The 22,286-nt window shown below is 37.6% G+C and overlaps 1 protein-coding gene and 1 non-coding gene across 2 annotated transcripts in view; both read left to right on the top strand.

Moving 5' to 3' along the window:
* Positions 1-9,642, top strand: part of Pten (phosphatase and tensin homolog) — a 92,205-nt gene extending 82,563 nt beyond the window's left edge. Inside the window, exons 8-10 of the mRNA XM_045151405.1 lie at positions 196-362; positions 3,729-3,953; positions 6,193-9,642. Of these exons, the coding sequence (XP_045007340.1) occupies positions 196-362; positions 3,729-3,953; positions 6,193-6,378 (578 nt within the window). The 3' untranslated portion in view covers positions 6,379-9,642. The remainder of the gene's footprint in view (positions 1-195; positions 363-3,728; positions 3,954-6,192) is intronic.
* A 12,044-nt stretch (positions 9,643-21,686) lies between these two features.
* On the top strand, positions 21,687-21,812 carry LOC123457861. Its single transcript, XR_006635221.1, has one exon. It is a non-coding gene; the product is annotated as a small nucleolar RNA SNORA32 (small nucleolar RNA).
* The last annotated feature ends 474 nt before the right edge of the window (positions 21,813-22,286 follow it).

Raw genomic sequence — 22,286 nt, 5'->3', positions numbered from 1 at the left:
GTCTTATAATGCTTTATGTTTTTGACTTGATTTATTCCCATTGATTTGTTTTAGATTAGCAGTGTAGATGAAGAATTACATTTATGTGTATTGATGATAATTTGTCATTAAAATAGTAAAATAGTTTTGTTTTTGACAACTGAAGATTAAAGGCGTGTGCTGTGAACTGATGCTGGTATCTGTTGAACCATGCAGATCCTCAGTTTGTGGTCTGCCAGCTCAAGGTGAAGATCTACTCCTGCAGTTCAGGACCCACGCGGCGGGAAGACAAGTTCATGCACTTTGAGTTCCCTCAGCCACTGCCAGTGTGTGGTGACATCAAAGTAGAGTTCTTCCACAAACAGAACAAGATGCTAAAAAAGGTTTGTACTTTACTTTGGGAAAATGTCCAATATAGCCATGACTTGAAGGGTAACCTGAGATCTTTTGCTTGAAACCTTTGCTTGGGAAGATGTGCATTGTATAAGGAAAGATCAAGTATTTGCGGGGGGGGGGGGGACTGATGGCTAATGAACTTTGATTAGCTTTCTTTTAGATCTGCTATTTCTTTTTTAAAAGTTTTAAATACTTATTTATTTGCAAGCAGAGAGAAAGAAAGAATTGAAATAGTTGCACCAGGGCCTCTAGCCACTATAAATAGACTTTAGATGCATATACCACTTTGTGCTTTATGTGGGTTCTGGGCAATCAACCCAGGTTGTTAGCCTTTGCAGTCAAGTGCCTTAACTGCTGAGCCATCACTCCAGCTCCCTGCTGTTGCCTTTTGTTTTTTTTTCCTTTACTATGGCATTGATGAGACCTACTGGTGAATGATCCTGTTAATATGAAAAGGCCTTATGGCATTATAACATGAGATAAATTTTCTTCAACTTGGGCTTACAAAGAAATTTTGTTAAAATATTAAAGATTACATATATACCCTCAGTCAATCAACTAATCGTCTTTAAAAGTATAATAATTGAGAAGAAATTAGCATAGGACACTAAGTTTAAAAAGGGGATAGGTACTTGCTAGAAATAAGAACTGTTCTTTGGTCTTCTGATACAAATTCCTTTTAATCATTTTGGTTTATGTTTCTTGAGAGTGGGTTACTTTATATTGTTTTCCCAGATTTACTGAGTATTTAGACCAATATCACTTAGCTGGAAGAGTAATAGATAAGAAGAAGAAGTGATAATGAAAAAGTGAGTTCAATCCTCAGCACCACAACAAAAGCAAAAATAAATAAATAAAAATATATGAAATTATTTGGACTGGGGATATGGCTCAATCACTTAAACATGAGGGCTCCTCAGGCTAGAGACTGCCAAGAAGAATCTATGTCAAAAAGCTGGGTGTGGCATTGGGCTTGGTGGCACATGCCTTTGGTCCCAGAACTCCAGAGGCAGAGAAGTAGGAGGATCACTGTGAGTTCAAAGCCACCCTGAGGCTCCATAGTGAATTCCAGGTCAGCCTGAACTAGAGTGAGACCCTACCTTGGGAAAAAAAAAAAACACCAAAACTGGGTTTGACCACAAATATCTGTAATCTGTAATCTTAGTCCTCCAGGTGGGAAACCAGAGATTGACTGGAGCTCACTGACAACAGCTCCAGGTTGAGGGAGAAATCACATGTGAAGGAAATAGGTAGATGAACGATAGAGAAAGGCACCTAATGTTCTTTGGCCAGTGTGCATGCACACACACACACCACACCACACACACACACACCACACGGCACCACACCACACCACACACATGCTTGTGCACAATATAACAAATGAAAATAATGGTATTACTCAAATCTGCGGATTGCAAGTTCCTGAAACTTTAGCTGATCTATGTTTGGAAGACAAGAGCACAGTTAAAAAACTCTTGGTTTAAAATATGAAGTATGAACATTTAACATGAGTCTAAGGTGCATACTTTTTAATATAATAATGAAGAAAAGTGTACTTTTGTCAAGAGTTGCTCCCTTGTGAAACTTTTGTACTAGGTTGTATATTACAAGTTTTCAGATATTGCCAGAGATGAGATTTCATTTTTCTCAATTTTTAAGTTTTTTCTTTTGAAGGAGAATTTGATTTACTACAAAGCTTTTCAATGTTAATTTACTTATTCAGAAGAAATATAATTTTCTTTATCCAAAATCCAAGTAGCTGGGGGAAAAAAAATCACAAATATTTAATTAGGACTTTTCAGTCTAATGCTCTCCTAACTGAGCTATTTTGGCCCTTTTAGTTAGTATTTTTACTACAAACTTATTTCCTGCCTTTTATATATAAAAATTTAAATATATTTCTATCTTTGAATTATATATGTTTATATATTTAATATTTTTGTTTATTTGCAAACAGAGAAAGAAAAAGAATGTGCTGGGCCTTGTGCTACTGCAAACTAACTCCTGACACATGCACCAGTTTGTGCATCTGGCTTTATGTGGGTCCTGGAAAACTGAGTCCTGGGCTAGCAAGCTTTGCCAGCAAAGCACCTTTCTGTTGAGCTATCTCCCCAGCCCTGAAATATTTTTTGAAAATCCAGGAGCATTAGCTATTGTTTTTAATTTAAAAGTTAAAATAATTAAAAAGGTTTTTAAAATTTTCTCTCATTCATTATTTGATTCTGGCTCACATAAAATTTTATATTTATATTCATACATATATACATACATACTATTTTTGATTGATTGATTGATTTTGATTTTTTTTTTAAGGTAGGGTCTCACTCTAGCCAAGTCTGACTTGGAACTTGTTCTGTAGTCTAACTGCAATCCTCCTACCTCTGCATTTCAAGTGCTGGGATTAAAGATATGTGCCATCATGCCCGGCTTTGTCTGTTGGTTTTGGTTTATTTACATTTTAAAATTTTGGAGATATGTTCTCACCCTATAACCTCTTTCTTTCTCTCCCTCTTTCTTTCTTTCTTTCTTTCTTTCTTTCTTTCTTTCTTTCTTTCTTTCTTTCTTTCTTTCTTTCTTTCTTTCTTGTTTTCTCTCTCCCTTCCTTCCTTCCTTCCTTTCTTTTTCCTTTCTTACATTCCTTTCTTTCCTGCCTTCCTTTTCCCTCCCTCCTTCCTTCCTTCCTTCCGTCCTTCCTTCCATTCTTTTCTTTCTTTCTTTTGATTTTCAAGGCAGGGTCTCATTCTAGCCCAGGCTGACCTGGAACTCACTCTGTAATTCCAGGCTGGCCTCAAACTCATGGTGGTCCTCCTACCTCTGCCTCCCTTGTGCTAGGATTAAAGTCATGTACCACCATGCAGGCTTGAAAACATTTCTACAGGATTTTATTTATTTATTATTTATTTGAGAGAAAGAGAATTGGGAGCACCACAGCCACTTAACTACTGCAAATGAACTCCAGTTGCATGTTCTCCCTTGTGCATCTGGCTTTACATGGGTACTGGGAATCAAGTCCAGGTCCTTAGGCTTTGTAGGCAAGGGCCTTAACTGCTGAACTATCTCTCTAGCCCAGAAACATGTTTTAAAGCCAGCATTAGAGTAGAAAGGAAGAATATTAGAATTTTAAGACAAAAGTAAGTAATCTCAGATCTTACATGATTATGTTTTTGGTTTAATATTTTAATAAAAGTATAGGTGGTAAAAATGCAGTAGATAGGTCACACATTTTCCTTCAGTCAGTATCACATGTACTTGCTTTATTTTGGCTATTGGTGACATACATTAGGGTTAACATATTCTTTTCTAAAAAATTATTGAAAATTAGTGCTATTTCTTTCTTTTTTTTGTTTTAGGACAAAATGTTTCACTTTTGGGTAAATACATTCTTTATACCAGGACCAGAGGAAACTTCAGAAAAAGTAGAAAACGGAAGTCTCTGTGATCAGGAAATTGATAGTATTTGCAGTATAGAGCGTGCAGATAATGACAAGGAATATCTAGTGCTCACTTTAACAAAAAACGATCTTGACAAAGCAAACAAAGACAAGGCCAACCGATACTTTTCTCCAAATTTTAAGGTTAGTTAAAATTTTGAACATTGGTGTTTGTGTGCTTTATTCTAAGTGTGTATTCATTTATTAAACTAAATTATGTTCATATTCTTCAGATTTAAAAATAAAACTGATTTGCAAACATTCCCAAATGTTGTCTGTCTTTTCCTTTACCTTTCTTGATATCCTACTGATGTTTCCTTTTTCTTAACCATACCTCCCCCCCCCCCTTTTTCATTTATGGTACTTGTTTTGGTCATGTGTAACAAACTTAATTTGTTTTAAAAAGTTTTGGATGGGCTGCAGAGACCGCTTAGTGGTTAAGGCGCTTGCCTGCAAAGCCAAAGAACCCAGGTTTGATTCCATAGGACCCATGTAAGCCAGATGCACAAGGTGACACATGCATCTGAACTTTGTTCATACAGGCTAAAGGCCCTGGTGCACCCATATTGGTATTCTCATTCTCTCCCTCTCTCTCTTTCATGAAATAAAAATTTAAAGGAGTTTTAGAGATAAGATCTTGCTCTGTAGTCCAGCCTGGCCTAGAACTTGGATCTTCCCATCTCAACGTCACCCAACAACCATTAACTTTTTTTTTTTTTTTTTTTTTGAGGTAGTGTCTCACTCTAGCTCAGGTTGACCAGAAATTCACTATGCAGTCTCAGTGTGGTCTTGAACTCACTGCAATACCTCTGTCTCCCTACTGTGGGATTAAAGGTGTACGCCACTATGCCCAGCTCCATTAGCTTTTAAAATATCTTTTCCTTTAGTTAACTGTTCTAATATTATAAATTTCTTTGTTGAAGTGGCTCATTGTGGAACGGGAGGGAGGCAAGGAAGGAGGAGAGGGATTTAGGTAGGAAGAAAGAAACTTCTTGTTATAAATAGAAACTTGTTTAGGTATTGGTAAATGAATACAGTATCATATCATGGTAAGCACTATGAAAAAGGAGACTCACTAGAGAGTAATTTTTTTTTTTTAAAGCTAGCATGGTCTGATTACATTGCGGGTATTTAAGGAATGGACTAAGAAAATACCTAGGAAAGAGGGAAGAATAGATGCAAAAACCCTGAAACAGGAGTGAACTTGGTCTGTTTGAGTAGCAGAAGTCATTTTGACTCTGACTGATGAGAGTGGATGTGATAACCAGTCCTGGTGTGGAGGTGCTGGAGTGTTTTCAACACAGAAAAGATGTTTTGTCTTTGAATATTCCTTCACATTCTCTCTTCCCTTAAAATACAGGCTGGCAAGAAAATTAGATTAGAGGTGGCAAATTAGAAGCTGGGAGATAGTTAGGGGTCCATTGACAGTGACTTAGTTACCCTGAGAAGTAGTGGATAGTGGCTGGGAGAGATAACAAGACCTCTCCAGTCAAATGAGTATGATATTTTTGAAGCCAGAACTTAAAAGAGTTGGCTGAGGAAGCAAATACTGGTTGTAAGAGACTACTACTCGCTGGGTGTGAGTTTCCAAGCTTTTCCATGCTGTTTTTTTTTTTTGTTTGTTTGTTTGTTTTTTTCTTTTGGAGTTAGTTGGACAGGGTTGTTTTTTTTTTTTTTTTTTTTTTTTTTAACCAACCCAACAAAGGCCGTTGGCCTACACTCCTCACTTCCACTTCCACTTGTGTTCAATGTTAATTTCCTCCTGCCTTTTTTTTTTTTTTTTTGGTTTTTCGAGGTAGAGTCTCATGCTAGCCCAGGCTGACCTGGAATTCACTATGGAGTCTCAGGGTGGCCTCGAACTCATGGCAATCCTCCTACCTCTGCCTCCCAAGTGCTGGGATTAAAGGCATGTGCCACCATGCCCGGCTCTATGCCTTTTTTTTTTTTTTTAAGTAAAGCTTTTAGGGCTATTAGATGCTATCTAGCCATCATTATTATTAATAAGTATTTACACGTTTTGTAATATTGTTAATATTAGAAAATAAATTGAGTTTCCAACAAGTAGTAAGTAACATTTTTAGAAGTCAGGCATTATTTAAATTAAATTTAGTGATTAAGAAACTTTTTGTGAACTCTTGAGGTCATTACTTTCAATTTGCATTTTTGTAGAATTATATATAGTGTTATAGCTTATATTTCTTTAGACATCCACATTTATCTTTTCAGTATATAGCAAGAAAGATAATGTTGCACATCTCGAGAGGACCTTTAAAGTTCATGTTTGTTATAGGACTTAAAGTGAATTTTAAAAGCAAGTGTCTTTTCTAAGTCATATAAAAGTAGTCGTAATTATCAGCTTTCATTTAAAATTTCCTTTCTGTAGGTGAAGCTGTACTTTACAAAAACAGTAGAGGAGCCCTCAAATCCAGAGGCTAGCAGTTCAACCTCCGTGACACCGGATGTCAGTGACAATGAGCCTGATCATTACAGATACTCTGATACCACCGACTCTGACCCTGAGAATGAACCTTTCGATGAAGACCAGCACACGCAGATTACAAAAGTCTGATTGTTTTCTATCAAGAGGGATAAAATACCATGAAAACAAACTTGAATAAACTGAAAATGGACCTTTTTTTTTTTTTAAATGGCAATAGGACATTGTGTCAGATTACCAGTTATAGGAACAATTCTCTTTTCCTGACCAATCTTGTTTTACCCTATACATCCACAGGGTTTTGACACTTGTTGTCCAGTTGAAAAAAGGTTGTGTAGCTGTGTCATGTATATACCTTTTTGTGTCAAAAGGACATTTAAAATTCAATTAGGATAAATAAAGATGGCACTTTCCCATTTTATTCCAGTTTTATAAAAAGTGGAGACAAACTGATGTGTATACGTAGGAATTTTTCCTTTCATGTTCTGTCACCAACTGAAGTGGCTAAAGAGCTTTGTGATTGACAGGTTCACATCCTACCCCTTTGCACTTGTGGCAACAGATAAGTTTGCAGTTGGCTAAGAGAAGTTTCTACAGGGTTTTATTACATTCTAATGCATGTATTCAGGTTAAGGGAATGGAAGGAATGCTCAGAAAGGAATATATGTTGTGCTGGACTCTGGACCATATGCCGTCTCCAGCTACTTTACATGCACCTTTCTTTAGCACGCTACAGTTTCTAATTGGGACATTGAAGAATTGGCCGCTGTCACTGCTTGTTGTTTGTGCATTTTTTAAAAAGCATATTGGTGCTAGAAAAGGCAGCTAGAGGGAGTTAATTTGTATTGGGGTACAGGAATGAACCTTCTACAACATCTTAAGAATCCAAAAATGAAGGGATATAAAAAAAAATGTGGTCATAGATAGACACAGCAACAATGACTTAACCATACAAATGTGGAGGCTATCAAAGAATGGGTTTGAAGCATAGAAGTTGACAATGACTTATTAAATGTTTTCTTAATTGTAATGACTGCTCCATCTCCTGTGTAACCAAGGCCAGTGCTACAGTCAGATGCTATTAGTACCGACATCAGTCAACAACATATAGTCACTTTTATTAGTTTTCAATCATATACCTGCTGTGGATGCTTCATGTGCTGGCTGCCAGCTTCTTTTTCTCATTAAATATAAAATCTTTTTGTAATACTTCACAGGAAGTTTCAATTTGAGATTCTACAGTAAGCAGTTTTTTTTTTCTTTAAAGATTTATGATGCACTTACTCAATCCAGTAGCTGTCAGACGTTCCGCCCTTTTGACCTTACACATTCTATTACAATGAGTTTTGCAGTTTTGCACATTTTTTAAATGTCATTAACTGTTAGGGAATTTTACTTGAATACTGAATACATATAATGTGTATATTAAAAAAAGACATTGTGTTAAAAAGGAAATTAGAGTTGCAGTAAATTTTCAGCACTGTACAAATAATAAGGCATTTAATTTTTTCAGTAGAAATTGTCCTGCATATGCTTCATCGACTTGCTATTGAAGGAATAGCTCTTTCTTAATGTGCAGTGTTGAGTCATTTCTTCATAGTGCTAGAGTTGGGATTAGGCTTAAATATCATGTGTTTGATATGCCCAGACTGCATTCAATTTAAGGCAGAGTACAACTACTATTGAAATGGTAATGTGAAGATACTATTAAAAAGGGTTTTTATTTCCAGGAATTTGGTGTCTTTCAAAAATTAGACTTTGACCTTGACATTTGAATACTCAGCCATTATATTTCTTAATGGTGTAAAGTCCCATTTTCAATAACTTATTGGTGCTGAAATTGTTCACTAGCTGTGGTCTGACCTAGTTGATTTACAAGTACAGATTGCATAGGACCTACTAGAGCAGCATTTGTAGAGTTTGATGGTAAATAGATTAGGCAGAACTTCATCAAAATATTCCTAGTAAATAATGTTGATATGTTTTCCATACCTCATTAGTTTCATTCAACCAATAAAGTTTTTAAATTTTTAATGAAGCTCTTAGGATTTACACATTTATATTTAAACATTGATACACAGAATATTAATTGACTGTTCATAAGTTACATTGGTAAAGTTAAAGAGTATTCCTAAGATCTCACCATTGAAATTTGTATGCCACCTTATCTTTCATAAAAGCTGAAAATTGTTGACTAAAATGAATCACCTATCCGTATGTTTTAAAGATAAGTTATGAATGCTATTCTTTGTTACAGTTTTGGGCATAGCATGTTAAAACATAACTTGTATTGTTCCAATATGTAACACAGAGGGCCAGGTCATAAACAATGACGTTACAATGGGCTTTTGCACTGTTATTATTTTTCCTTTGGAATGTGAAGGTCTGAATGAGGGTTTTGATTTTGAATGTTTCAGTGTTTTTGAGAAGCCTTGCTTACATTTTATGGTGTAGTCATTGGAAATGGAAAAATGGCATTATATATATTATATATATATAAATATATATTATACATACTCTCCTTTATTTCAGTTACCATCCCCATAGAATTTGACAAGAATTGCTATGACTGAAAGGTTTTTGAGTCCTAAATAAAAAAAAAAAACTTTATTTATGACAGTATTCATAATTAGCCTGAAGTTCTGTAGGTAATTTCTCCCATTTCTGGAATGTTTTCTTAGACTTTTTGGATGTGCAGCAGCTTACATGTCTGAAATCACTTGACAAAGGCATCACTTTTAAGAAATCTTACAGTTGGGCCCTGTACCATCCAAAACCCTCTGTAATTCCTCTTGGGCATTTTTTGCCATAATTACAAAAGGGTAGCTGAATAAATAGCATCTCCGTTCTTTGCTGTGGCACAGGTTAAAAACTTAAGTGGAGTTTACCGGCAGCATCAAATGTTTCAGCTTTAAAAAATAAAAGTAGGGTACAAGTTACTTGTTTAGTTCTAGAAAATTTGTGCAATATGTTCATAACGATGGCTGTGGTTGCCACAAAGTGCCTCGTTTACTTTCAATACTGTTACTGTGTCATGCATGCAGATGGGAGGGGTGGAACTGTGCACTAAAGTAAAGTGGGGGCTTGAACTAGTATGTGGCAGAGTTGCCTTCTACCTGCCAGTTCAAACGTTCAATCTGTTTTCATGTAGAACTTAGATACTTAAGATTCAGTCTGTAAAACAGCCTTACTCTGATTCAGCCTCTTCAGATAGTCTCGTGCTGTGCAGCAGTGGCTCTGTGTCAACGCTATGCACTGAGGATACACAAATGCAACGTGTACAGGATCATGCCTCATACCAATCAGATGTCCATTTGTTACTGTGTTTGTTAACAACCCTTTATCTCTTAGTGTTATAAACTCCACTGAAAACTGATTAAAGTCTCATTCTTGTCATTGTGTGGGTGTTTTATTAAATGAGAGTATACTTTCTTAGGTCTGTTTAAATGAGCAGCCAAATATCATTACTAAGTTTCTGTAGTTTTTTTTTCTTTTTCTTGTTTTTCCTACCCCTGCTATCCTTTAGAGCTTACTGTGATGAAAGCACGGCCTTTGTGATTTTGGGAGTAGACTGGTATCTGTCTACTTATGGTTAAGAGGAGCACCTTGAACTTCAGTCACCACTTACTCAATTGCTCCAGGCACATTAAGTAATATTGTAATCTTGAAAAAGTTCAAGGTTCTTGGAAAATGGTGCTTAATTTTGGCTTATGAAGCCAGTTCTTTGATGCTTCATATCTGCTTTGTGACTTCCCCCATATCATAATGCTATCCCATCAGCACACGGGAAGCTTCACTGACTTGTCCCATAGTAAATTTGATATTCCAGAATAGTGGGCTGGATTTTATGTTATTTCCAATATTCTTAAAAGCTTAGAAGACTAAGGCATGTCCTCTCAACAAAACTATGATAATATGTGAAAATGTGGTTTGTGCAAATGTTCTGAAAGTCAACTGACCATTACTGTAACTGTGGAATTCTAATGTTTTAAGTTTACAGCTTCTCTGTGTGACTAAATGTGAATATGTTATAATGTAAAGAAGTGTGAAGTTTGTATGTAATCACACATTTTCTTTATAGGATTAAGTAATATGTATGGATGAAAACTATTAGAGTCAAAGTATTTTGATTTATAAGAAGTTTTGGTAATGTTTGAAAAGTAGGAATTTCCTGGTGTTTTGTTTTTGATCATGTCCTCATTACACTGTAATTTAAGTTGACTTGGGTTGATTGAATGCCATCACCATTTCCATTGAGAATGTAAAAATCCCCAGTGTTCTACATGCAGGCTTCTAAAAGGCTTCCAAAAATCAAGGCCCATAAATCCAGTTACTTTACTTCCAACATGAAACCCTTTAGGCTCTTGGTTAGCAGTACACTGACACTCCATTGCTCCATCTTAAATGTTGCACACCTGTTAGTCAGCAGCGCTGTTGATAGGCACAGAGAAGTGCTGAATGGAAACAATGGAAGGAAATTGATGCAAGGATCCTAAAAACAAGCAAACACGGCTTGAAATGTTCTTGAAGACAAAATGTTAAAAGATTGATTTTCCTGTGGAATGACATAGCTATAGGAAGCCCAACATAAAAGTTCTTTTCAGTGTTAGAACAACTTTTTAATGATCACAATCTTTCTGTTTTCCCATTTTTCAAGAGATTTCCTTATGTCAGAATTTACATGGGTTGTCACTCTGACAAGTTCATGTTGGCTGATAGCTTTAAACATCTGCAGTGTGAAGACAGGAAAGGGCAGAGTAGTGTCATTGATGGTAGTGCTCGTTAGTTCTGAAGTTGGCTGTTTTTAGAATACTTTCCCAACACAACAACAAAGTCATCACGTAATTCTACCACCTGTAGAGATAACAGCCACTATTAAATACACTTTCGTGACTACACCATTTCTGTTTATTCATGTGTACATTTTCTTTTTTTAATATGAATTTATACTGTGCAAATCCTTTGAGCTCAATTGTTTGCTTCCAGAAATGAACACTGATTTGATGACTTTCTAATGCTACAGATGCAAAGATGTGTAGTCATAGAATATTCCAGTTCTCTGATTAGTTGTGAATGTTTGCATATTGTTGACATTAGGATACTAAGTGTTTAGTTCACATTGTTTTAGCACAGGCAAGTTTAATGTGGATGGACATTTCCAAGAACTGGTCTAAAGCAGAATGTGTGAAACGTTCTATTAGCAGTTCACACTATCACCTTTTTATTTCTCTTGTGGATTGGGGAAAGAATAAAAATGAATTTTTCAGCTCTCATAGTTCCCAAACAACTGCTCAGTTTAGGGCAGATCAGTTTCTGACCCCCTTCCCCAAAGTCAAAGCAAGAAGCGGCTTCTGGTTTAACACTCAGCTGTCTCTAAATCTGTTAAATTGCTCATGTGACTTTCATCACATAAAACGTATTTCGTGAATGGTTACCTTTTAGCTCAAACGCTGTGTTTTCTACTGTTGTGGGCTTATAGCAAAACAAAACTCTTGACAGTTATTTGAGAATTTTGGTGAAACAGTTGAAAGCATTATATATAACTTATAAAATAATGTGCTGATATCTTAAACATTTTTACATTTATGGGAGACAACTGCCATTTTTGAGCATTACCACATTTTAAAATAAAGCTGCATATTTTTAAATGAAGTGTTTAACAAGGATTTATATTTTTATTTTTTAAAATTAAAAATAATTTATGTCTTCTGTTACATGTGGATTCTCATCTGTCCTTTTTAACAGAGTTTTTGTGTGGAATAGAGCAAGGCTTGTAGTCATGGACATGGTTTCAACTTGAAGTGAGATTTTCAGTTTGTAGATGTGGTTTACTGTAGCCATTGACTTACTGACTAAAATTTATGTACACTTTTAGGATTTTTTTGCCTACACTGTAAAGTTGTTCAGATGATAACCCACATTTGCAAATGCTCTTTTAGTATCCAATTTCTGTTTAAATTGCCCTTATAATCTAATGAGTTTGCAAGCGTGAGCATGTGTGCATTGGTGTGGGTGCTTGTGGGGTGTGAATGGGAGAATTAGTTTTAATAGTACTAGATTCATGAGATTAAACTTGCTTCAGGCAAACATTTCTTATGGGAATTTTGCATTTCATTGTAATGAAAACTGTCAATTCTGGGTAACATTTGACATAGTAATGAATCTTGAATATTAATGAATTTGTTAGTAGCATCTTGACATGTGCATTAATGAGTTATTTGAAAGTTGTTCATTAAACCAAAGTTGGATTTTTTGGAAATGTTCTTATCGAGTTCCATTTGGCTACTGATGGACATAAGAATAGCAATGCCTTCCTATGGAGACTATTTTTTCTTTAAAAAAATTAAAAAAGTTAATTATTTTGATGATTTGTTCTTTTTTAGCTTTTTATTCATCTTACAAATATCAAGACCCTGCTGTATATCACAAGTGTTTGGGAGACATTATTGAGCACAATTGACACACCCTGTTCTTGCTGTTGAGTTTATATTCCAAGGAGAAAGTAAGTAGTCTTCACCAAAGTATTTATGAGCTGTAATACACGCTAGGAAATTGGAGATGCAAACATTCTATGTGCTCCTATAAATTTCTATTCTTGAGTTTTCATGAGGCACATGTATTTCATTCCAGTGAAACCACTGTGAAAATGGTGAAACACTTGTAAGGAAAGGCAGTAAGGAAAGTCCCCTGGATTATCCAGTTTCTTCCCTCTGCAGTGACCAATGAATGGTGCACCTTGTTCTCGACAGTATGGCTTTTGTCAGCCTGCGTCTTGAGTAACTACAGTGAACAGAGAGCACCGTTAAATTTTCCCTTCTCCCACACTGAGCAAAAAACCAAGAAAATCACACTGATATTTTGGGACAACTTATCACTATAGTGCAGTTTATTCTACTTTAGTGTTTGGATTTCTTGAGCAACAAAGAAAAGAATGAAGCAAAACACAGAGGACATTCAAACAACCCAATCCCATTAAGTTCTAAGACATCAGTAGTTGCTAAGATGTGTGAGACATTGTTCTGGAAGCTTGGCATATGAGTGAGGGAATATCAAGTCCCTGCTCTTGTGGAGCAAGGTGGTAAATGCAGTGGGGGACAGTGTGGCAATGAGCCGTGGTGGTGTGTGATTAGAATAGATGGAAATCCTGGCATTTAAATTTTCATGCTTTCAATCAACAAAGATGCACTCAGAATTCTCTAAAGTTCTGTTCTGGCTCAAATTCTACATTTGATTTTTCAATACAGCTGAGGGTGTTTTTTTTTAAAGGATTTATTTTTACTTGTTAGAGATAGAAAGAATGGGTGTACCAGGGTCTCTAGCCACCGCAAATGAATTCCAGAAGCATGCACCACCATGTATATCTGGCTTAACCTGAGAATTGAACCTGGGTCCTTAGTTTCACAGGCAAGTGCCTTAACTGCTAAGCCGTCTCTGTAGCCCAAAGCTGAGGATTTTTAATGAATACCACCCGAAGTAGCCACAATATTCAAAACCATTTTGTTCTCTAATTTGGTTTGGCAAAATCTATATAAAAAAGCTTTTCCTTATTCTGAATTGAGTTCATTTTTTAGTTTTTGTGTATGTGTGTATGTGTGTGTGTGTATTTTGAGAACACTTAAGGAGAAGTTAAAATTATGAACTTAAACATTTCTATAGAGCTGAAAGGAAATGCCATTTATGACTTATTAATGGGAAACAAATTTTTAGTCACACAGGAAGGAATGGTGAAATTTATGGCCTAGTGCTATATATGCTTTCTTAACGAAAAATCTGGAAAAATACCAGTATCTAAAATAAAAGATACTTTAAAAATATTTTTGTTGTGAGCAGAGAGACAGAAATAGAGTATGGGTGTGCCAGGGCCTCTTGCCAACTAGATGGAGATGTTGCTTGGTTTTGTTTCTCTTAGCTTTGTCCCAAAGGTAAGCCTCACTTTTGGGGGGTGAAAAGCACTCCATGTGGAACACACTGTATATCATCAGTTAAAATAGAATACAGCCTTCTGGTCAGAGGACATTGGGCCCATTCTCCTGTTGGGTGGGATAGACCCCCGAAGTAGCAAGAAAAGCCTCAGAATGTGAGACAGAACTCAGTCTGAGGCCAAAAGTTGATTAAATGTTTTTCAGAAAGTTATAACAGGACCAAATTACCACACAGGACACAGCATTTCTAGGAAAAAACTAGACCAATTTCCAAGGCAAAAAAGACCACCAAGAGACAGCAAGAGTAAGATAACCCAGGTTTAATTATCAGATATAAAAACAACTATTATAATCATACTCTGTGAGATAAAAGTGGATGGGAAAACAAATATTCTCAGGAAAGAAAATGGTAAAAAGAACCACATGAGGACTGGAGAGAAGACTGAGTGGTTAAAGGTGTTTGCTTGCAAAACCTGATGGCTCACGTAATGCCAGATGCACAAAGTGGTGCATGCATCTGGACTTTGCAGCAGCTAGTGGCCCTGGCAAGCCCAAACTTCCCCGCCCCTTCTCAAATAAAACCAAATGAAAAATACATTGCACAATTACAGTATCCGAAATAAAAATAACACACTAACTGGACAGTAGAGGAATGGAAATGACTAAGAGAAGTGCAAGTAAAAATAACTTGTTATATATCTAATTTCAGTGATAATTTGGGAATCTCACAGGTAGATGTGACTTTAAAAAACAACATGTATCTGACTGCATTTAGCTACAGGAAGCCTTCATGAAATACTAATCCCAATGCTTTTGTGCAGCTGCCATAGGTATGTGTGAAAAAGCTCCTGCTGCTTGTCAGTTACATTGAGTAAGGAAACAGCATTTTGCCAGGCCCCAGCTTGGTCATTATGAGAATTATTTGTAACAATGTTATATGGCCTTAAGGCATTTAAGACATGTTTCAAATGCCCCATCTATACATATTTTATGATGTTGATAGATGCACTAACAGGAAATTTTTCTAATTGGTGTGATCTGGAGAGATGCCGAATGCTTGCTATGCAAGCCTGAGGACCTGAGTAGGGATCTCCAGAACCCATGTAAAAAATATATGTGTATGTATGTATGTATGTGCGTGTGTGTGTGTGTATATATATATATATATATATATATATATACACACATACATATACATATATATGTGTATATATATATATATGTAGTTGTATGTGTGTGTGTATATATATGTAGTTGCACGTGCCTGTAATCCCAATCCAGGGGTGGTAGAGACAGGGATCCCTATGGCTAGTCAGTCTAGCCAAATTAAAGAGCTCCAGGTTTAGTTAGAGACTCTGTCTCAAGAAATAAGGTGGAACTGATTAAGGAAGACACATGATGTCAACCTCTGGCCTCCACCTGCATATACCTCCCCCACACACACACATGCACTCACACACATAGCATGCATGCACACCACAGACATGCAAAAACAAAAATGTTTCCTGATTGAAACCCACAGTAGAAGCAACATTTGGGAACTTAGCAGCATCAACAGTTGTCAAGTTCGTCCCTCAACGCAGTGCCTAATTACACCTTTTCTTGCTGGCTCATATTAACTTATTTAGTTTTGGCCACAGGAACTTTCCAGATGTTACGCACAAAAAATGATTTATTGTGTAGGGGCAACATGATTTTCAATAGAACAAGGTTATAATAGAAAAAAGTGTTTAATGCTGGTTGACCGAGTAAACATTACTGTAAGTTTGGAGCAAAACTGAGCTGGTATTACATGTGGAGATATGGTTTCCTGATGAAGCAGAAGAATTTCAAGGTTTTTAAGAGTAACTCCTATTCTTACATTAGAGCCATTCTACTTTTACAAGGTAGCATAAATTCTTGTAATGGCTGCAATAATTCTCAGTTTAAGAGTTCAATGCTTGTTGCATTTACTTTTAATAAAGTGGGGAGTCCAATTCTATCCATATTCTGCATGAGACTAAGGAGTAGCTTGTTGAATGTAGCAGACCTGGGAAGTGGTAGAGCCAGGATCTAAATTCAGGTATTATTGTTTGAATCATGTGGTTAACTTTTGGTCCCCTTTCTGAGGCTGTGTTGGAAGGCAGTAAAATCTATAATAGGTGAAGTCTAGTGGAAGTTACATCATTTGGGACATGCCTAGCATTCACCATGTACTTAGGCTGGCCTTGAAGTCACAGTGTTCCTCCTACCTCTCCCTCCCAAGTGTTGGGATAAAAGGTGTGCACCACCATATCCATGTGTTTGAAGGGCACCCTGACCCTCTTCCTGTCTCTTGCTTCCTAGCCCTTAAGAAGTGAATAGTCTTCCTCCATCACGTGCCTAAACTGTGTAACCCCCTTCCTGACTCTTGCTTCATGGCCCTTATGAAGTGATAATCTTCCTCCATGTGCCCAAACTGTATATTGTGTGCCACAGGCCCAAAGCAAAAATACTAAAAGACTGATACTTCCAAAAGTGAGCTAAAGTAAAACTTTCTTGTTTTCAGGTATTGTGCCACAGTGATGGAATGCTAAATAACACAAATCAGTTTGATTGTTGAGCCTAGGCTATATTTACAACTGTGCATGTATGTTCATTTTTAAAACATGAGATCTTAGGTTTTCTTTAAGAACCTAGGCTTGAAACTGGAATGGGTAGAAAAGTAGCATAAAAATGGTTCCAACCCATAGTTCTCAATACTGCTTTACACTCTTAAAAGTTCAAAGACTGCAGAGAGGTTTTGTTTCTGATAGTCAACGTGTCTGAAACTAAAACAGACACCATTTGTTATCTGATAAATACTTCTTAACATAGAGTAACAATAAACCCATAACATATTAGCACAAATTATATTTAATAATGATATAGTTCCAATGCCAAAATCATAGTGATAAGCATGTTTAAAAATCGTTTCTTCATATTTCTTTTAAGTTCCCCAATTTTTAAATACTTATTTATTTGGGGTGGGGGAGACCAAGACACTGGTTGCACTAGAGCCTCTAGCCACTATAAATGTACTCTAGACATATGCACCATTTTGTGCATCTGGCTTTACTACTAGGGAATTGAACTCCTGGCCATTAGGCTTTGCATGCAAGTCCCTTTAACCACTGAGCCATTGCCTCAGCCCACATTTAGTCAGATTTCTTGAATACTTGCCTTGAGTGGGAACAGCTCAATTTTCACATATATGTCTGCACCTGATCTTACTGTGATATGTTGTTTTGGTTGTAACATATGAAGAAATAGGAAATCACACACAAACTCATTATTTATTTATTTTCAAGGTAGGGTCTCTAGCTCAGGCTGCCCAGGAATGCATTCTGTAATCCCAAGCTGGCCTCTTAACAGTGATCCTCCTACCTCTGTCTCCAGAATGTTGGTATTAAAGGTGTGCATCACCATGCCCAGCATACACAGTTTTAAAGGAGAGGATTCTTAAGAGCCTATTGGTCATGTGTAATTTCTTTCTCTCTCTCTCTTTTTTTTTTTTTTTTTTTTTTGGTGTTTTGAAGTAGGTCTCACTCTAGCCTAGGCTGACCTGGAATTCACCATGGAGGCTCAGAGTGGCCTCGAACTCACAGTGATCCTCCTACCTCTGCCTCCCGAGTGCTGGGATTAAAGGTGTGCATCACCATGCCCAGCATACACAGTTTTAAAGGAGAGGAATCTTAAGAGCCTATTGGTCATGTGTAATTTCTTTCTCTCTCTCTCTCTCTTTTTTTTTTTTTTTTTGGTGTTTTGAAGTAGGTCTCACTCTAGCCCAGGCTGACCTGGAATTCACCAAGGAGTCTCAGAGTGGCCTCGAACTCACAGCAATCCTCTACCACTGCCTCCCAAGTTCTGGGAATAAAGGTGTGCACCACTGATTCCCGGCTTTTTTTTTTTTTTTGAGACAGGGTCTTGCTATGTGGCCAGGCTGACCTAAAAGGTACCTATCTCCACTTCTCAAGATTCTGGGGTTACAGATGTACATTGCTGTGCCTGGCTACAGTTTCCTAAAAGTGGGCTGCAGTGTGGAATTATAAGCATTCCATGAACTCTTTGTATTCTTTTATTATGTTGTTCTTTGAACAGATCTGTTATGCTTGATTCTGTGGCATCATCCATGGATTAATTGGAAACAATATATATTTATTTATTTGCTATATTTACTACATATTATACAATGTAATATATAATATATTGTATATTATCATTTACTATATTCATCACATATTTATTTACTGGACTGGTTTACATGACATGGGACATGCAGTATTAAGTGGCTATCTATCTGCCCATTGAAGAGGCTGAAAACCTGGTAGCTGCTCAGTCTATGAAGCTGCATGCTTCAGCAGCCCCAGTCTAGAGTGAGAGGCCTGGATGATTCCTGGAGAGTCACTGGCCTTCAGTGCATTCTGGGAGGCCCAGGAAGCTGGAGTAAGATGGCAGCAGCAGGAACCAAGGCTGGCAGCTCTGCTTTCTCTACCAACCTTCTACATCTGATCCACCCATTAGAAAGGTCTTCCTCCCTCCATTCATCTTCTCTGGAAATGTCCTCACAGACCCACTCAAAGGCAATTCTTGTTTGATATTAGATGCCAGTCAAGTTGACAGTGAACCATCACACTGAGTTGTACACATCTCACTAAATACTTACACACTTCCTGGTACAGATTTTAACACATCACATTTGTTTCTGTTACTGTTGAGCTCCAAAGGTCTTAGGTACTGGGACATTCACAGTGGCAGGCAAAAGATTTCTAAAACATAAGTTGAATTTTTCAATCATGGTAGGTGTGTGTATAGTGTATTGTGGTATGTGATGTGTGTGGTGCATGCACATGGATGATGCAGATGTGCAAGAGTGAAGAAGCCAGGGGAGGACACTGAGTGTGCTTGCTTATCTGCCTGTTCCCTTGAGATGGGATTTCTCTCAACAGCCCAGAGCTGCTTGCTGTCTTCCTTCAGAGTTATTCTCTGGTCTCTGCCCCTGACAGGAATGGAACATGCCTGGCCATGCCCAGCTGTTTATGCGGGTACTGAGGAGTTGAACTTGGGCAGTCTCAGGCCCTCATGCTTGTGCAGTGTTCCTGACCACTGAGACAATTCCCTGGCCCTTATAAGCTTGAGTTTATCACTGCCAACAAATATTGTTAGTTGTTTCCTGAAATTCTCTCAATATTCTATGCCCACACGTTGAGGATCACCACTGCAAGAGGTTTGATTGGGGAGAAGCAAACAGAAGATTATTTACCTATAAGGTTTAGGCAAATTAATTTTGGGGATGTTGAAGAATTTGAAAATGAAATCTCAGAATTACTGGTAGCAGTCTCTGACAAATCAAGGGAAATAGGAAAGTCCAAGCACTCAGAAAGTAGAAAAGATTGCCTTAGCTCTCCAGGGGGATGGATTCTTGGTAATGAAGCCCAGTATATTCAACACAGATTCCCAGAAAAAGACTAATATATTCACTGGCAGGCAGTTTATAAAACATTAGAAAGCAATAAGGTGGCCACCAGATGCCAATTTGAGCTTCTTTTTAAAATCATCTTAAATTTTATTTTTCCTTAGTGATTATCTGTATAATGCTTTTCATGAAGGATATTTAAATTTTTTTCATTTACTTATTTGAGAGATTAAAAATGGGCATGCTAGGGACTGTTGCTGCTGCAGACCAACTCCAGATACATGTGCTGCTTTTGTGCATCTGGCTTTACATGGGGACTGGGGAATTGAACCCAGGCCATAAGGCTTTGAAGACAAGCACCTTTAGCTGCTAAAGCATCTCCAGCTGAAGAATTTTCTAAAATATTTTTATGGGGTGGGGGATTGCCATGTCAAGGCCTCCAGACTTGTGTGCCTTCTTGTGTGAATGTGTGGCCTTGCACACTTATGTCATCTTGTGTGTCTGGCTTACGTGGGGTCTGGAGAGTCAAACATGAGTCCTTAGGCTTCACAGGCAAGTGCCTTAACCACTCAGCAACCTCTCCAGCCCTAAAGAATATTTTTTATGTAGTGTACTGGTTAGACTCAAAATTTATTTGATGAAGAATCCTGTAGAGTACTGCCATATGCAAGATACTGGGAGGCAATGAACAAGTCTTGAGAGACACAGATGATGAAAACTAAAAGAATTTTCTTTGAGAACAGAGAAGGCCAAAAGTATTGTCAAGTGTCATAAAAAAAATTTGAAAGCTGCAGAGATGGGTTAGTGGTTAAGTGCTTGCCTGTGAAGCTTAAGGACCCCGGTTCAAGGCTCAATTCCCCAGGACCCATGTTAGCCAGATGCACAAGGGGTGCGCACTCATCTGGAGTTCGTTTGCAGTGGCTGGAAGCCCTGGTGTGCCCATTCTCTCTCTCTCTCTTCTGCTCCTTTATGTCTGTCACACTCAAATAAATAAAAAGATTTTAAAAAATTTAAAAAAAATTGGAGACCAGGTGGGCATGGTGGCACATCCCTTTAATCCCAGCTCTTGGGCTGCAGAGGTAGGAGATCGTTGTGAGTTCAAGGCCACCCTGAGACTACATCATGAATTCTAGGTCAGCCTGAGCTAGAGTGAGACCCTACCTCGACAAAACAATGAAATAAATAAGTTGAAGACTGCCTTGTGAGAGAAGCTAGCATTGCATGTAGGAAAATTGTGGCAGGAGTTTAAACCCCTGAGTACACATCTTGGCTGCACCAACAATGTAGTCACGCATGCTCTCACACAAGACATTTCACGTCTAGACCTGTGTCTGTCTCCACAGCTTTGAGGGTCAAATGGGCGGCCTAACCAAAGCCAGAGTATGAAGCCATCATCCGTCTTACCTGAAAGGCATAGGGACACATTTTATATGCTCTATCTTCATTCAGTTAATGCCTATCAGTCAGTTCTCTGCTGGTATGAAAGGAGGAATGAAATCCTCTATGCTCAAAGCCAGTATCTCTATTGGTCTTCCCTGTCCATCCACCCTGACACATCCCAAAAACTTTGGCTGAGTGGAAGCACCCATCTGTGCACAGACTGAGAACACACATGCAGACCAGATGGAATCTCTTGCGAGGTGCTTTTGTTAGAATGTTGACTAAGCTCTGCTTACTTCCTTCAAAAAGTAAAATTCAGTAAATTTAGGTTTCTCTTCAAGTTATCACTCTTTTGTTGAAAGCTCTATTAGTGAGACCAGCCCTGTCCAATAGAACTATAATGTGTGCCATATATTACCTTTTAAATTTTCCATTAGTTCTACATTATAAAAAGTAAATGTGTTGAGTGTGGTGGCATATGCCTGTAATCTCAGCTGGACAGGAGGCTGAGGCAGTAGCGTCCGTTATTTGAGACCTACCTCATCTACATAGCAATTTGTAGGCTAGTCTGGGCAATTTATCAAGGCTCTGTCTCAAAGGAAAAATAAAAAAAGAGCTGGTTATTGCTCAGTGGTAGAGCACTTGCCTAGCATACCCAAAGCCCTGGGTTCAAACCACAGTACCACAAAAATGAAATCACGTTGACATTAAAAATAAAGAAAAGATGGTCATTACTAATGCTTTTAGAATGCAGTTTCCCATTTGCTGTGGATATGACCATTAAAAAATAAAAATCCCCATTAGGTTTCCTATATTCTGCTTAGATAGCAGTCAATCTATTGGGAACATTTCAAGTTATCACCACAAAGCATGCTTCAAATGTGCTTTCCCTAGCCAATCCATATCACCTTTAGGTGTAGGTCCAATTGCACAACTGGATTAAGCACCAGTTCCTTCAAGGACTATTTTCAGCAGAACTAATGTGACCTCGATGGATAATGAAGGAATCACATGGGAAATCCCTTAAATAAAAATTTATTTCATATTTATTGCCTAGTTCCATAGAACTGTTTTTTTCACAGTCAAGTCCCCTCCTGGGAAGGAGGTCTTTCATAAGATTTAAAAGATTGTGGTTGGTCAAGTTCAGCCCCTGGAACTTGGTACCAGAGGTAATCTCTTCCTGAGACAGTCCCTAGCCCTAATCAACCAGGCCAAAAGACAGCCCACGACTATAAGGTTATAAATACCTTTGCAAGGAGAGGGCAGGGGCTCTCTCTCTGATCACTTGGGAACTTCCAGCTGAGGGTGAGTTTTTCCCTGCTGGG

This window comes from Jaculus jaculus, chromosome 1 (genome assembly GCF_020740685.1).
Source record: "Jaculus jaculus isolate mJacJac1 chromosome 1, mJacJac1.mat.Y.cur, whole genome shotgun sequence".
NCBI classification, from domain to species: domain Eukaryota; kingdom Metazoa; phylum Chordata; class Mammalia; order Rodentia; family Dipodidae; genus Jaculus; species Jaculus jaculus.
This window is presented reverse-complemented; position numbering and strand designations above follow the sequence as displayed.